We start from the raw sequence: 17840 nt of genomic DNA, 5'->3' as shown, positions 1-17840 counted from the left end.
TTTCCAAGTATGTTTTTTCCATGGGAGAAATAATAACTGTAGTATTTGTATGAAATACTAAACACCAAATTCTGTGATAGTTTATCTCCTGGCATCTTCAGCACTGATCTAGAGAAAGCAGAGGGAAAACGCTTAGTACCTTTGTGAGATTTGCATGGAGGTGCTAAATAGACGAGGTTTCCCAACACTACTGAGGACAGAGAAATTAAAAATAGTAACTTGCAAAGTGATACTTATTTTGACAAAACACTACTAGGGCCTTCATTTGCAAGAGAGAAAGCAAAAGCTTAGAAGACATGAGCTACTGCCTTAACTGTCCAGTGTTGCCTTCTGCTGCACAAGCACCTGTCTTGGAGCACCTTTTTGCAAGATGGCTAGGATTGGTGGCTGTTTGTTAGATTGCTGTTCTGAGGGAGTAAATAGTTTAGCAGCTGCTTTACAAACAGCTCAGCCATTTCTGTGCTGAGCAGGGAGGGGCAGACAGCTGGGAGCAGTCATCTATCTCCCAGGCTGGTGCCATCTGTTTGTGAATTGCTGATAGGAAATACTTAGAGGTGTCCAAAGCTCAGAGGCTGAGTGATAGAAGGATAGTCAACCATGTTACTAGTTAAAACCTGGAGCAGGCAGTGGACCATGAAGACTTGAGCTTGCAGTGTGAATTAAGAGGGAATAACAGGTCAGTTTGATGCCAAAAGCTGCCATGTCACAGCTGGTCCCTCCCACTGCTCTTCTGAAGTAACTAACTAAATTTGTGGGATAATGCCTTTATCTCAAAGGGATAGGCTAGCATTTCATGTTTTCCCCAACATCAGAGTCACTAAAAGTAGAACTGAAAAGCAAACACATAAATGTGAAGAAGCATAAAAGATACACTGCCTGTCCCAGTTCCTAAACACTTTTCTTTGATGCAAGGGAGGATATGAAAACCTTCAAGGTGTCAGTCTTTAAATGCTTCTATGTTGTAGTTTAGCATCTCACCTGATGATATTTCAGTCAAAGCAGTTGGAACATGCTGAGAATGTGCTCAGTTGACACTGAAGTGTATGGTCCAGGTAATTGCAAAATTTGTATTTCAGCTGTGATATCCCTCAGAGAGATACTTCTAAAGTTCCTATCCCTTTCATTATTGTGACCTAGTGAACTGCAGAACAGCCCTTTATCCTACAGTTTTGGTGAAAAAGAATATTTCCTATTTTAAACACTAGAAGATAGACAAATTTTGGACTCATAGATAATTGGTCAGGATGCAGACTTTGCCCTCCCCATCTGGTAGGCGATGTTTTCAGAGTTGCTTAATAACAGAGTTTTGTTTCACTCAGTCATCTTTCAGTTTTGCTTTTGTGTGGTTCTAGTTCTTTGTTGTTGATTAGATGAAACAAGATTTCTGGAGACATTTGCAGCAGGTTGAACTTCTGCTGGAGTTTGTTGTGTTTTTCATTCTATCTCCTTTGTAAGCAGAGTTTAGGGTTCTTTGTGTTAAACTGTATGTCAGTTTAACTGATTTTTTTCCATGCAAACATAAAAAGAAATATTTTTCTGCGAATTCCAAGCATTTCCTGAATATTGAGAAATTTGCCACTTGTAATGCCAAACAACAAGGAATCTGCTTGCTGTTACAGTTATTAGAGTTAATAGTTCTGGCTGTGGCATCTTTCCTTAACGTGCTTAGTACTGAACATAAATAGAGTAGCAATTTTATTGTGTACTACATGTTATCAAAATTATTGTGACTGTTTTGAGGGGCTTCACTCTGTTGCTTCAGTAAAGGGCACACATTTTTTCCTGTGTGTGCACTGATTTTTAGCAGGTTTGTAGTCCCATATTTATCTGTCAGGCTTAAAAATCAAGTGTGCTGTTTTAGTACTACATTTTTCTCACGGTGTATGTCTGCAGCCATAGAATTTTCATCATGTTATAGTAACTTCCTTTATTAGCAACATGGCATTACCCCTTTTGGCTCTTCCTCTGAGTTTTTAATTTTTAAATTTCAAACTGTTAATAATTCTCCAAGATAGAGTTGATTGATAGTGGTATATTGTCAAAAAGGCACTTGATCTGAACTTTTTGCTTTATAGATAACATATCCAGTTTAATTGATTTCTAATTTAGTAAACCAGCTTTATGTTTTGTAGATGTATCCACTCATCTGCCTTGTAACTGAGAGACTGTTTCAATTTCATTTGTCAGCCTTTTCCCTTGTTGCAAGTCACTGTTTTGCTTCTCCTATTCTTATGGATAACTTTATCCATTTCCAGTGGTTTTCTGAAAAGTTTAGTTAAAAACCCTTAGCGTTCTTTAAAACCCACTGCATTCTTTCACAATTGGGTTCAAATATTACCAGTTGCTAATCTGCTCTTATGCCAAATGTTTATTAATATTTAAAAATATGGATTGAATGAAAAATCTGGGAACAAAATCAGACATGGAAAATGAAAATTAATAATGTCCAGTGACTTGTGTGTGTTCTTTCTTTAAAATAGGTGCATGTAAAGCTCTTGTCTGGACAGGTTTTTGTAAACACATTACCAGAAAGATCTCAAAAACATGGAGTGAGTTCTGAGAAGAGCGGCAAGCATACCAGACTTAACATTGAGCTCTGAGAGTAGAAGGGACTGATTTAGGAGGAAAGATTAAAGTAGCTAAATATACATAGCTTGGCTAAGCGATGACTGAAAGGTGGAGAGTGGGGGGACACATAATAACAGTCTAAAAATATTTGAAGGGTGTTAACATTTAGGAGGGAGAGGGATTTTATGTGGAACATGTGAGCATGACTAGGATTAATAGGGGAGAAAGAAAGAATATAGGATGGATATCAGCAAAGACTTCAAGACAGCATGGTGCTCAGTGTTGAGGGATCTCTAAGGAGATAGAATGGAAATGCTGTTGTTGGGGACTTTAAAAATTATATCAGACAAAACTAGTAGGATTGTATTTGTACAGCCAGTCCCAAGGAATGGGGTGTGTGTGCTCATGTGTATCTGTGTTTATATGAATGAGAGGTGGATTCCAGATTGGAAGTGCTATGGTTTTACCCAGGAGACAAGAGAACAGTGGGCATTAGGTGACTTTACACTGTAAATATCAGCAGTTTTTTTTCTAAATTGTTAGTCCTGTGATTCATGCTGTCTGGTTTTGTGACATGAATATGTTTGTGAGACTGGATATGTTTATTGACACAGAAGCTTTTTCTTAGGTCTGAAACAGAAGCAGTAGACTTCTGGATAAACACTAGGAGTGCTTTCTCAGAATATGCCTTCTGTTGATTAGCCAAGCATTGAGTAGAGAAGGGCGATAGCATTTCTCAAGAAAGGGTGTGCATATACATAGAGGGAGCTGTTAAGTGTCAATATGCAGATTGTGTGAAGACCTGGCATAGGAAAAAAAGGAGTTTTCTTATTTACACAGTACATGTAAGCAAAACCTATTATATGAGCTCTCTTTTAAAGTCTCTTTCAAGGGCATTCCTTAAGCAAAACCAGTATAAGACAACACAAGCATTCCGGGTTCTAGTGCCTTAAGGAGTGCCCCAAAGTGGAGGAAAGCTGCTTGTTCAGAAAAAGACACTAATATTACAGCTAGAAGAAGAAGCAGTATTCTCATTCACGCAGGATCCAGATAATGAGCACAGGAGAACTAGGATTGTCTATTGGTTTAAACAGTTGCTCATTAACTAGTCCATAACAAACCCTGTATTGTCTGTGTGTGGTGAAGATCTGGGCAGCAAAACTGAGAAGGCTGTATGCAGTTCGTGCCCAGACAGATGGTCTTATAAATCTGTTGGTCACTGGCAGAGCTGACTTAAACCTCTGGGGCCTGGGTACACCTGCTACTGAAGGGTGCATAGCCAGCAGCTGTTCCTCATTGCTGTCACCTTGAACTTGTGACCCGTCCGAGTACTCCTTTGCATTCTCACTCAATGCACACATACAGGCAGAGCCTTGCTCTGTGTCTGGCTTCTTGAAGAGGAAATGACACTGTTTTCATATAAAATGGCTTTAGAATCACTCTTATTTCCTCTTGAATGTGGTTTGTGCAATAATTACAAATGCCTTTTCAGGAGCTTAGGTTGGAGTGTGTGGGCTGGAGTGCAAAGAGTGTAACCAATGCTTGATGAGGTAACCCAATAGCAATGCTCCAAGCTGTTGACTGCAAGGGCTGTAGGCATAGGCCTGTTTCTAAGCTTGACAAGTATTACAGGGAAACACACGTGCATGTGTGGCATTTAGCACAGTGTTGCCTTCAACCTTGACTGGGGATTATGAGCATTCCTGCATATAAAGGCTGCATCATCATCTTTAGTTGAAGAATTGTAGAAAATGGTGCTGGGAGGGACCTTCAAAGATGATCTCATCTGCTTCTGGGCCCAGAGGCAAAGCCAGCTCACTTAAACTGTTCGTGTCTAGTCTGATCCTTTATGGCTAAGGTTGGGGGAAAGTGGTTTGGCAAGTTTAGATACAGCAGCTTTTATTTAGAAGGTAGTTAAAGCATCTAGATATTTGCAAATTTCCTTCTGGATCCACGAGTTTTTAGGTATCTCTGCAGCTTAAATAGTTTTGTCATCCTCTTGTTCCTGCTCTCCTGTCACTGCCTGAATCATAGTTGCTCAGCTATCTATCAGACTTACACTGTAAGCTCAGTCAGGGAACAGGTGTTTAAAGAATGTGGAACAGAATTGTGCCAGTGTTAGGAGCAGGAAGAAAGTGGGGCAGGAAGGGGGAATATCCAAAGCCACTGTAAGGAAATTTTATGAGCTTGGCAGAATTCAGGTATTATCCAGACCAGTTCCTGGGTAGCCATTCAATTATGAAGACTGTGTTTCTGCTAGACTTTGCTGTCCACATTCTCTCTTCACCTGCTACAGAGCATGACGTCTTTAAGAACTATTCTTGCTAATGTTTGGATGGTGTAAAACTGTTCTGTGTTGAGACCAAGAGTATATTTCTTCCAGAAATGGTGAGATGACCTAACAGTTCACTGCAGAAAAAAAGAAGGACTTGCCACTCCTGTTTCCTTGTTCCTCTGCTATGCTTCCAGTTTTGTGCTCCTGCCCTTTAGACTGCTAGTTTCTAGCAGACTCCTTGTGGATGCATTTTAGCTTCCTAAATTGATAGCAAACTATGTTGGCAAAATGACCTGGGCAGATTTCTGCCAGATTAGAGAGTTGAACTGACCCATGGAACAGTCTGGTGAGAGGTAGGTAGGTTGGTTGGGGAAAAGGCAATCACTTTTTTCAGGAGTGTCCAGCCATTTGTTTAAGCTGAAGCTATAACTTAGTAGTTTAAAGTAATCACAGACAATGACTGCACACTAAATTATGATGGCAGAACCTGAAGCTGTGTGGTAGCAGCCATTCCACTTAAAAAAATCAATATTCATTTATTCATATAATGCAAGAACCCAAAAGTCTCTGGATTCTTTTGCTTTTCTTGAAGCTGCAGCATAATTTGCAGTCATTTCACTGGAACTGGGTTGTGGTGTAGTTTTATGTGTTAAATGAAGCAGTCATGACTCCTCACAGGAATAAGCCAGACCACACCAGATGCCTTGAGAGCTGCACGGTCTGTGCTAGTCATGCAGCACATCTGCATAGATCTCACAGACCCCTTTAAGCTCCACTTTCTGTCATGGCTGAAGCTTTGAGTACTTGGTCAGCCTGTCATCTGGGCACATGCATAAAATTAGCACTTGGGGCAGAAATCTGCAAGAAACTCTGTACTATTGGTACTGGCAGAATCAGCTGACCACAAAATCAGGAGGAGGAGAGGTGCTGAAGTTTTTGCTGTCGTTGGAGACATCACCAAAGCAGTGTTGAGAGTTGCTTTCAGAAGCCCTACAGCTATTGGAAGTTACTGAAGCAGACATCTCTTGATCTAAGGAAGAATTTAGCAGATGTCCAGGTCTGTAATGTAGAACTTGGACTAATGGGAACTGGAGAATGTTGTTACAGTTAAACATTGGTTTCAGTGCTGCCTTCAACAGTCATTTTCTCTGAACCTAGGCAATAGTGTTCTTTGTGCCTATATAAGGTGGTCATTCTCAGGTGTCCCAAGAGACTGAAAGCTGTTAGTTTGACATGCCTTTCCATGTAGGATTGTTATTGCTTCTTTCAGGTGTTATCTGATACACTCTAGCATATGAAGGACTCGTATTAGTATATGCAGCTGCTTTGGTGTGATCGTGGGATTTCCCAGCCAAATTGAATCTAATCATTTTTAGGAGGATTCTCGTCAGTCTTAACTTGGAAGCACCACAACAAGCCCGAGCTCTGTTGCTTTTGCGGCCCTTACTGTGTAGATAGAGGAGCACTTATTGGATGGATTAACTTAACGCTTCTGTGGCCTGAGGTGATAATGTGGGAAAACTGAGCTGATGAGGACATTCAATTTATGCACTCGAAACTACTGTTAAAAGACTGAGGTGTGGTGAAGACCTGCATAGCCTGGAGCTTCCTATTAGGCTGATGGGGAGGGATTGCTGCCTGCATACATTGTTGTACCTTAGTTAAAGCTCATCTTTACAAGGAATAACTCCATATGCCTTTGGGGCAGTAATTAGAAGGCACTTAAACGATGTTTAGCCTTTAGACAAATAATGCAAGCACAGGAAGTGCCTTGCCCTTTTTTTTACCAACCTGTATGAGTGTGAGGGTTAGGTGGAGTACAGTTCCTGGTGTTTCTCTGGTGGTAAAACTGGTTTAAGAAGTTCTGCACTGATTCTTTCTCTGTTCTGTCTGTTGTGCCAACGCTGTGGTAAATGTGACCACAAAATGAACTAGTTCACCAATCCAATTATAAATAGGCTGATGGGGGAAAACCAAACAAAACCAACAGAACCCAAATGGGGGTGGGTAGGCTAATTTTTTGATATTGGTAATTAGGGTGGTGCTTGCCAGTCTTTCCTCTCTGCCCCCCTCTCTCCTTCTTCCATTTAGTTGGTACAGCTAACTGTACTCCATCAACAGGAGTTGATGGAGAAGGAATGACCAGCTAAGGAGTGGGAAACCTCTTCAGATTGTATTGCTCATGAAAAATTTGTTGCTGTAAGTACACTCGCAGTGACTGACTTCTCATTTTTCTCCACTCCATGTTGGGAACCAATAAGATGCTTCCCCAAACCTGCGGGGTCTGTAATTATTATCTCTTAAAATGACCATCAAGAAACAGCGGTTTCTAAATGGTGGTAGCATTTCTTGTGTGTCTGACTGTGAATTTAGGTTATACATTGAAAAAGGAGAGAAGTAAATACTAATCTTTTCAGCAAAAGGCCTTTTAGACAAGAGAGGGTTGCAGTCTTTAGATGAGTTTGTAAATCAGACAACTGAGTTTTATGATCTCAGACAGAGATCACCTGACTCAGACAGAGATGACAGAGATCTCAGACAGACACCTGACTGCCGTTTCTCCATGTGAGGGGCTTGACTGGCGCATTCTGCCCAGCAAATGAAGCTTCAGTTTTGTCATTTTAGAAGAGGAAGGAGCTCAGAACTTGCACAGTCAAATGATGAAAACAGGTATGTTGGGGAAGAGCTGACAATGTGATGGTACTAATCACTTCAGTATTGTGTTTTCAGGGATCTGACTGTTGATATTTTTCAGAAGTACTGGCTCATCTTGCTTTGATTGTTCATCCCTTACTGTAGGGACTGCATAAAAACTCAGAGAATCTTCTTGTGAAAGGTTAATCCTGAGCAAATTCAAGCACAGAATAAATGAGCAGAGTGAGGAAATTTGCTTTTCCCAGCTGAATATAAAATTAATTCACTAGTATGTGTAATTTTGCTATGGGAACTCGAACCTGACTATTGAGCACTGAAGTTCTGCATTGGTAGATTCAGAGATGTCTTCATAAGATAGGCCGGTGCAGTAAAATGGTTTTCTGTGGTCTCTTTTGTGGAAAATGGTCACAGTATGATGGTCATAATGGAGTATTAAGTTCTTTTATTACCTTCTGAGTACAGGAACCTAGCAAAATCTTCTCATCAAGGCTTTAGTAAGAAAAGTTGGTTTGTGATGAAGGGAACATCTAATGAAGGTAGGATTAAACTTAAATTTTATCAGTAAGAGTTGTCTGTACATCTCGAGGAAAAGATGGAATTAGCCATCAGAAAGACAAAAATTTGTTTTCTGACACATCTAGCCCTATTTCTGGAACAGCTGATGCCCAGGAAGGCATTTAGCATAGCTGGAAGGAGGATGCAGTGGAGTGAGAAAGTAAGGCTGTGCACGGGAGTTATGGGTGGGGCAGACCAGATAGCCCCATATGCACAGGCAACCAACCACACTGCTTTTGTCTTAAGTGTCCTTCTGGTAAGAGTTGGTTGGCAGTTAGTTTTGCTTTGTATGCATAGAGAAACATTGGTATTCCGTGGAAAGATGAGGTGTCCTTACCTTCCCTCTTTTGTCTACATTTATTTGCCTGATGCACAGTTCATTATGCTTATGTTGATTGTAACTAACAGTTAACTACCTGTGAAGTATCAAGTGACACAGAAAGATAGAAATGATAGTTGAGATGGCTTTTTTGACCTCACTTTGATAAACCTTTCACTGGATACAGCTGGATAGTTGCTTCTGTAGTTCTCTTGAAGAACTGCTTACAGATAGTTGCATATGTGTGCTTTGGATATAGAAAAGATACGGTATCTACTAAGACACATACTTTCAGGCAGTTTCCTGCTGAAAGGATTTTGCAGAAATCACTAAGTTCTTTGCTCTCACCCCTCACAGAAGAGAGGCTTTTTCTTCTACTTTCTTTGGCAACAGGTGTGAGGAAGTAAAAGTCTTAAAGAGATACTGTTTGCAAGAGGCAGAGAAACTAATATACCTTTACTAACAGAAAGCCATCATGAAGCTTCGAGGTAGGACTGGGAAATGCTTTCTATGGTGATGGGAATCCCCTTGATTATCCCCTTTCCTTACAGAAAGACATTTGTCTGCTGTTATACTGAAAGGTGCATAGGTGTAGAATGGAGAATCAAAAACCTCCTTATTCACTTCTCTTCTCAACTCCTTCTTAAATAATTTTGCAATTTAGTGTAAGACAGAGTGAGAGGCAAATTGATGCCCTTGGAAATTTATCTGTTAGGAGTGAGAGGTAAAGAACATAAGAGAGTATCTCTTGACTACTTTTCTTCATGCCATGCTTCGAAGGGGAAGGCTACAGGGAGGATAAAGGTGCTGTGCTGCAGTTGGTATGTTGGCTAGAGCTCCGTGAAACCCAATGCGAGGTTTCGACAGAAGAGTCACAACTGTTGGCAGGTTCTGGTGACCGTGGCAGACCTCAGCGGGAGTTATTCTAAGAACACAACATATGATCAGATTACTGAGGGACACTTTACATGGCTCTAAAAAATGAACCGTCTGACGGTTTATGACAGCTCTGCCTGTTCCAGCCAAGTGAGGAGTGCTAGTCGTTGCTGACCCTGCAGCCCGGGTTGTGAAACAAAGAAAGTGCTTTCCAGAGGCTGTGAGCCTACAGACTTCCAGCCACATAATACCTGCTTGCACCTGACTTCTGATAAGAAAAACAAAAGACATTAGGACTTGCTTCTCTTGCAGTTTTGATTCATGGTAATTTAATGCGTTCCTGTTGCATTTTATTGGGCTTGGCAATTTGCGTAGTTCTAAATTTAGTAATCCCTGTGATGAATGTCTTTGTAGAGTGATCTGTTTGTTTATTGGTTTGGGGGGGTGGTAGTTTGTGTGTGCTACCAGTACCTTTATTAGCTTAATATAACCTGCCACTTTTCTGTTTTTCTCTGACTGAGGACACACTTGTGGAAGAGGAAGACTGTATGAGAATTGGTAGCAAGTGGGAAGTGAATTGTAAAACTGGAAAATTTGAGGATCTACAATTAAATGCTCTCTGTGGAGAGTTTCCTTCTAGAGAATTTCTGTACTCACGTCTAATATCTGCAATTTGTACAACAGTTTCCCCTCCCACTAGTCTTTTCCAGTGAAGTACAAGGCCTGAGAGAACTTTGCAATTTTTGCTGATGTTGTCAAAGACAGACATTTAAATGCACAGTTACAGAAACACCTCCCACTTTCCCAGGCTTGAATACAGTTTATTGTTTCTGCTCCCTGCTTCCTACCCTATTTCCCTTGTTTTGTCCTCTCTAACACTTAGTCCCTCTTTAATTCTTTGAGATGCTGGGTGATGCAGAAGGCTGGCATCACTGTATAAAATAAAGGTTTCTTTCTGCTAGTTCCTGCCTTTTTTTTTTGTTTAGTTCTTTTTCCCCTTTGGTGCTCTTTGTTTCTTGCTTCTCCTCTTTTCTACATGGGTTTTCAGAGTTGTGTCTGCTCTGGCATGGCGCTGCAGTTGCCTCAGAGTACTTCTGTACTTCTGTCATGGAGCACCTCTTTCCAAGAAGACTTTTCCGGCCACATCCCCAGCAATGTCCACTACCATGTCTCCTTTTCTCCAATTTTGTCTTTTTACATAGCTTTTATTTTTCCTTCTATGCATCCTCATGTCTCCTTTTGTGGTTCCTTTTGTGTCTCGTTGTGTGTCTTATGTCCCTAATGGCTCTTGCCCTTTCCAAAATATATTTGAGCAAAGGTAGCTTGTGCTTCTCTGACTGGTTGAGGTTCTAATGGATTGATTGTCATTTTCATCTGGTTTGCGGATGGCTGGAATTGACTGTGATTGGCACAGAGCTGTTCATGGCATCCTCTCACACAGATTACTCCTTCTACCCTCTGTTGCTGAAGCAGAATAGTGCTCTGTCATACTCTGTCTGTATGATTTTTTTACTGTCATGGAAACACAACAAAGCTAAATTTACTCCTTAACACTTATTATATCTCATTGAGAATCCACTGAAATTAGTTTTTCAAGGCTGACCCATAATTGAGCCAATGTCTGGAGAGTTCCCATATATTCAAATTTTCACCATAGCCCAATATGAGCCCTTTAAAAGTTTGCCTAAAATTCTCCAATATCCACTTCTTCTCAAGGCTAGTTTTTCATCTCTCTTACACTAACTTATTCCCCTTACCCCTCAAAGGGTCCCCTTGGTGTGCAAAAATTCTTGTTCTTTTTTCTTTTAAGGTAATAGCGTTTGAACACCTTGTTTTATTCTGCACATTTCCCACTTCTGCTGTGTGTCAAACCATACTTCTGACATTTCATGTATGTCGGCATCCATGTGAGAAGAATCACTTCAGTTGTTTCATACCTCTCAACTTGGATCCATGTCTAACAGATGGAGGCTTTGAAAAGCCATAAATATTGTTGGCACTAGAGTAAGGTGGTGTGGATATGTGTTGCTAGTAATTGGTCTCGGCTTTGTGCAAGTGGTTATGTGGGTTGGAAGAGCAGCCAGGTGGAAGGTAGCATAATAACATCTGCTGCCATCAGACTGTCCTGGGCATGTCACCATGCTAATGCTGAAACGGTGGGAACTGAAGAGGTCAGTGGTTACATGCTGGGCATTGTGTTTCTGGCACAGAAACAATTCCTAATTTGTGTATACAGGAGCTGGAGCTGAGTTCTCAACTACAGACCTGTTTCTTCTCCCAGAGGAATAAGGACCTGCTGTAATGACACCATTAGGAAAACACTGAGATCTGTAAATGTAAAGTGCTTTCCTGTCCCTATGTGTGTTTTGGTTATGTTTCATGTTATGGCTTAAATGCAGTCATGGACATTTACATTCTTCTGTTTCAGAAGCAGATGGAATTAGGAGCTTTGCCAGCCCTTCCCCAGAAGGTTGAGCAGTCAGTTTCAGCGTAGAGTCTTCCCTTGCATAATTTTTTTCAGGTCTGAGTGAAATAAGAGTTTAGAATAAAAACAAGTGACAACTTTTCCATGGAATATTAAACCACTGGAATAAATATTGCATTTGATTTCACTGCTTGCTTTTTGATGTCTCTGATGTCCTAATGTATAAGTTCTCCATTCAACCCATAAACTTTTCATAGACAACACTGGAGTTTTATAATTTTGTTACAAACTTCACAATAGTTGTGGCTTTGCTTCCCAGTTCATTCCTACTTCATTCTGCAAACACTTGCAGGCATATAAAAATGTCTCACAGCCTTGCAGTTCCCACTCCCAACTTTTTATTGAGATACTGTATTGCTACTAGTGTGGTCACCACAAATGTATTAATTTACAGAGCCTGTTCTTCCTGTCATGATTTCTGCCTTGAACCAGCCTAGAGTTCAGATGTGTTGCTGCTGCCTTTATGTTTCTGTTCTTTATTCCTCCATCTCCAGGAAAAGAATAAAATGTGTGACTGCTTAGATTTGATACATGGGAGCCAGTGTATGGAACCTGGATAGTCTGCCTGCAAGAGCCAGAATGCACTTGTAGTTCACTGTATCATGTCATACTGATAAATTCTGTGTAACTGTTTCCATGTACTCCCCCATTGTTGTTTATTTTCTTGTACTTAGATTCACAAAATGACAGACTCATCTTGGTTGGAAGGGATCTCTTCAGGTGGCCTAGTCTGGCCCTACTGCTCAAACAGTGATAGGTACAGCCAGCTGCCCAGGATTCTGTCCACTAGGCTGTGACTATCCTAGGATGGAGACTGCAACCTCTTTGGGCAGCCTGTGCCAGTCTTTAACCACCACTATAGTAAAAAAGATTGGGGTTTTCCTTTTTTTTTTTTTTTTTTTTTTTTTTCTTCTTTTTTGTTTTTAGGCAGAATTTCATGTGTTTTAGTTTGTGCCATTTGGTTCTTGTCCTATCACTGGGCACTATTCAGAGGAGGGTAGTTCCCTTTCTCCTTTTATTCCCTCCCATCCCAGGTACTTGCATGCATTGATTAAAAGCTACCCCTCAGTCTTCTCCAGGCTGAACAGACCCAGTTCTCCCAGCCTTTCCTTATGTGAAAGATGCTCTAGTCTCTTTAAAATTTTTGCTGGACTCGCTTCAGTATGTCCACATCTTTCTCATGCTGAGGAGACCAGAACTGGACAGTATTCCAGATGTTGCCTCAACAGTGCTGAGTAGAGGTGAAGAATCAAATCCCTTGACCTGTTGGTAACAATCTTCCTATGCAAACTGGGATTTGCCATAAGAGTGCATTGCTGGCTCATTGTCAGCTTGTTGTCAAGCAGGACCCCATCTGTTCAGCCAATTGTCAATCCACCTCCTTGTCCAATTATCTAGCCCATATTTTGTCAGTTTGCCAATAAGGATGTTACGGGAGACTGCTCATAAAACTCAAATTTCTGCCATGTGAACTAATAAGTTCCTTTCTAAGAAAGAAAATAATGTGACAGGGAATCATCCCACTGCTGATCTCTGTAGATATACAATGGATATACAATCTATCTTTTTCACTGGGGTAATGGTTTTCTAAACTTGTGTTTGCATTTTTTCTCTGTTTCAGGCCGAAATGAGTTGATTGCCCGCTATATTAAGCTGAGAACAGGGAAAACACGCACAAGGAAACAGGTAAGTGCACAGTTTTCCCTGTAAGCATTGATCCACAATTTTCTTTCTACTGTTAAACAGTGTGTAATTTTATTTCCTTGGTCTGCTAGTGAATGTTTCAGTGAACATCAGTGGTTCTCTACCTGAAGACTCTTTGTTCAGCCCAGACAGACCCTCAGCAATGCTGATTTTGAAAATACCCGTTGCACAAGATGAAAAAGAGGAATCTTTGTGATTTGGGAGTGACAGCCCAGGCTATGCTGGACAAAGCATTGAGCAACATAAACCTACTTTGGGTAGGGGGCTGGTTGCTGGCATTCAGAAGTTCCTTCCAACCTAAATAATTCTATGATTTGTTTCAGCCCACATTAGATATGGAGAAGTTATGAGAGTCATTATATAGCAGCAGAGGTTTCTCTTCTCCCAAGAGGAGGCCAAGATTGGGAAACAAAGAGATCAGAACTCCCAGTCCCTGGTTTTAAGGATGAGTTCTTTTTTTTTAGAGGAGGTCTCTGGCTTGATAAAGGCATTTGAACTGAAAAAGGCCTTAAATGGCCCATCTTTTCTGTCCCTCCACCCTCCACCCCATTTCATGGCACTTCTGAACATAACTTCTCCTTCCAACCCTAAATAACTTCCTATTGCACAAGGTGCCTTAAGTATGTTCACTTCTACAAGAAGCTACTAAGTATTCCTCTGGAATGAAAATGGATTTTGTCTTTCAATGCAGGTATCTAGTCACATCCAGGTCCTGGCAAGGCGGAAAGCTAGAGAGATCCAAGCCAAGCTCAAGGTAAGATGGGTGTTCTTTAACATATCACAGAAGCCCCCAAGTCAGCCATTCCCTTAAAAATGCATGAGATTAGTCACTGAACTGTAGTAAGCTGGAGAGGAAAAGGTACTTCCCAGGAAGTGTTATGCAAACATTCATTATTGTTGAAGATCAGTGACGTCTGGAGCAATTCTATTTAAAGAATAGAGAAACAATAACTTTTTAAATTTCATGTGTCTTATTTCTGCCTCCAGTTTGTGCTGTTGTCATCCAAGTCTGAAAGACCCTTAGACTTAAGAGTATGCTAAGAGTGCTTACCTGAGAAGGAGGGGTTTCTAGTTAACAAATGCTGACCAGTAACCAGTCCTTGGTGTTGTGGTGGCCTTGGGAAAAGGTAGCCTTATAGTTCCTACAGCACCTGTTCCACCTCTACCAGAGGTAATGGTGTAGAGGTGTCCATTGAGAGGAAGCAATAAGCCAGCTGGCATCTTCTCAGGTAAAGTGATGCCAGCTGAATAGACTTTACCCCTTGATTAATTCAGACCTGATTTGAAGAGGCCTGGGCTAATGAGAAAGAAAATGGTTTGACTACTTGCTCCAGAAAATCTGTGTTTTCATTTCTATAGGAAAAGCTCTGAGATCACACTAATGAACTGATACCTCTTGACATTTATTTCCACTCACATTTGATGCAGGGAGATGGTTTGTGTGCTCAGACTGAATTGCCAGAAATATTGAGAAGGTCAAGTGCATGTGTGACAATTGCACAAGAGGGTGTCCCCCGTTAGAATGTGAACTATCCAGAAAGGTCTTGCTGAGCAGGATGTGATGTCTGGGCCTTGTTATGTTTCACTAAGACAGCCAGAGAAGAAAGGTGAATGCTGACCTTTCTGTTTGATATGGCAATTAGTAATCTGGAAGGGTGTTGCCTTCCCTGATTTTCAATGCTTCAGGTGGCAATGATCTTGACAGCCCATTCCAACCCTGACTGTTGAGTGGATGGCTGTTAGTATGTGCTTCCTCTTGGCTGTCTGGGCAATTCCTTTCTGAGCACCAGCGGAAACAGACTGTCCTGTGAGTGAACTGTTGGCTCTCAGTCTTGACCGGTGCTGAAGTGCATGCAACTCTTTTGCAAGCAGTGATTACCTCTAAGCCATGACTGAACCCCCCCATCCCATCCCCAGCCACATTTTAGAAAACTGTGCTATGTCTGTTATTAGCCTGCTGTGTTTCCAGCTGCTCTGATAAAAAGAAGGAGCCACAAATTACAACTATCTAATTCAGTGCACCTAGGTAGGGCTGCCTAAGCTTGAGACCTGTGGTGCTGTTAAGTGGTCAATTCAGGTGGAGGCCTGCTTGAGAGGCAAGTTAGAGCGAGTAGGAAACAACAGCTGCCCAGGGTGTTAAAAGCTTTAGTGCTGCTTATATCTGTAACCTTGATTCTGTTCCTTGTGTGTCACAGCTCTGGGATTTGGCATGATTGAAAAGCCAGTCAGCCGAGCCTGTTTCCACTTAGCACACAGGAGCCGGCTGGTTTTGTTCTCAGGGAACGAAGGTGTCTCAGGGAGCTCCATGGAGCCATTGGCTGTTGTCCTTTTACACCACCCAGGCCATGCTGTGAGCTCTGCCCAGCTGCCTGCAGTGAACCCTTCCCCAGTACCAGACTGTTCCTTTCCGCCTGCAGAGGCAAGTCGGTAGCACCAATTTGACTCATTTACTTCTTTGCTTTTGCTGGTCATTTCCATAGAGCAAGGAAATGAAATCGTGAAAGATGCTGCCCTTCTTCCAAGTTCCTGCTGATAGCTATGTGTTCTTCTGTCACTGTTCACTTTTCATACAAGTTTTCATACTTATATCCTAGAGATTGGAGCAGCTATGTGATGACTTTTCAGAGCAATTTCTATAATACTTCTGTTTCCACACAAATTGGGGTGTCTTTTTTAAGTGTGCACTGTCTATAACAGATAGAGGTGGAAAATACGGTAAAGCTTGAAGAAAAATCCATTCCCTGAAGTCAGTAGTTTTTCCATGCCCTGGGTGGCTAATACATATCACCTGTACTAAGGAAAAAGTGGGAAATTGTGGTGGTATGCTGATATTATTGTCATCGTCAAGAAGAAAATACAAACATTGTAAAAGTTTTTACTGATTTGTTTGTTTGTTTGGATTTTTGTTTGGTTTTGGTTTTGTTTGTTTTTTTCCTGGAAACATGTGAAATGAATACAGAATTGTTAGCTGAAACAGAAAGAAGATGTCCTTTACAAAAACATGCTCTTTCCAGCAGTTTGTCAGGTATTTAAACAAAACAGAAAAACACAACAGGGATTAATAGATAAAATATTTTCCCTGCTTGCTTTTTTCTCCTTTTAACTTTAGTATCTCCACAAGTAAATGCATCTTTCCCATAACCCATGTATAATGTCAGGTAGGCAATTTTTCCAGTGAGCAAGTAAGGAAAAGAAATAAATAGCAACTGGGAAATGGTCCTGATGTACGTTATGAAAAAAGCCCCTAGAAAATAATAATTTCCCTTAAAAAATGTAGGTAATCCTTGAATTATTCCCTAAAGCATCATTTAAACTGGATTCTGAAAAACTTTCCTATAGCTTTGGAGAACACTAGGAACTTTCTCAGCAATTAAAATATTTTCCTTTCATACACTTGAATAGTGCTAACAGAAGTAACAGATGGTCTAAAAAAAAAAGATACATAAGTTTTGCCCATTCCTACTGATCATTCCACTTGAACATTAGCATTTATTCTTAAGGGGTTTTTATGCCTCCTCCACATAATGTTTTTGTGTTTGATGCATTAGAATCCCTGGACTTTAAACTTTAGAAAATTTTAGATAGATTGGAGAGGTTAGAGAGAATGGAGATCCAAGGGTGAAAACTTACTGCAGTTCAATGAATGCAAGTGGGAAGTGAGAATTCCTGGAAAAGACAGCAAGAGTGTACCTCTTTCAGCAGTTTCTACAAGCTGTGAATTCTTCTGTGCCATTGTAATTACAATGTCACAGATAAATGTGGAGTGTTTGAAGGATAAAGATTAATTGTAGGGGATGTAGAATGAAAGGCAGAATTTGGGGATGTGCTTCTGTTTGTCTGTTTATTCCTTGGAAGAAGAAATGAAGAATGCTATTTGTTTTATACATACATCACTCACTAGTGGTTGCACTGTAATTGCATATAAAAGTGTGTGTAAATCCACAGTCCTGTTAAAATAAAAAAGGGAATGTCCTTGCCTTGCATATGTGCTATGGAGATTATTAAGGTTTCAAGTTTCTATGGAGATGGGAATAAAATTATCAACTCTACCTGATACTAATGCAGTCCCAAATTAAACTAGTCTTTTTTGCAGTGATAATGACATTCTCTTTTTGTGAGCTTGTGTTTAGAGGGATTTTTTTTTTAATTGATAATAAAGAGTCTTTCCCATTGAATATTCTTACCAATTATTAAAACACAAGAGTCAACTAGAGTTGTACTTTCCACAACAAAACTTTTCAGCTATGTGGCTGAAAGCTACAGAATGGATAAATGCTCAGCAGTCTTTAAACAGCATTTCAGAAAGGATGATAATTCACATATGAAGCTATAGTAAAGAATGAAAGACTTACATGGTTTGAAGTGTTCTTAAGGCAGTTATTGTTGAATTTGCTGCCCAGGTT

The 17840-nt window shown here is 40.6% G+C and overlaps 1 protein-coding gene across 7 annotated transcripts in view; it reads left to right on the top strand.

Moving 5' to 3' along the window:
* The window catches only part of TEAD4 (TEA domain transcription factor 4), a 52039-nt gene that overhangs the window by 18164 nt on the left and 16035 nt on the right, over positions 1-17840 (top strand). For 6 of the 7 annotated variants that reach the window (XM_064644774.1, XM_064644777.1, XM_064644773.1 and 3 more), the window contains 2 exons: positions 13355-13419; positions 14129-14191. In XM_064644774.1, the coding sequence (XP_064500844.1) occupies positions 13355-13419; positions 14129-14191 (128 nt within the window). Of the gene's footprint in view, positions 1-9463; positions 9573-13354; positions 13420-14128; positions 14192-17840 lie in introns of those variants that run through there. The other variant, XM_064644780.1, reaches the window with a different exon arrangement.

The sequence above is a fragment of the Pseudopipra pipra genome, chromosome 2 (assembly GCF_036250125.1).
Source record: "Pseudopipra pipra isolate bDixPip1 chromosome 2, bDixPip1.hap1, whole genome shotgun sequence".
Lineage (NCBI taxonomy): Eukaryota > Metazoa > Chordata > Aves > Passeriformes > Pipridae > Pseudopipra > Pseudopipra pipra.
The sequence above is the reverse complement of the archived record's forward strand: the minus strand, read 5'-3'. Positions and strand labels throughout refer to the sequence as shown.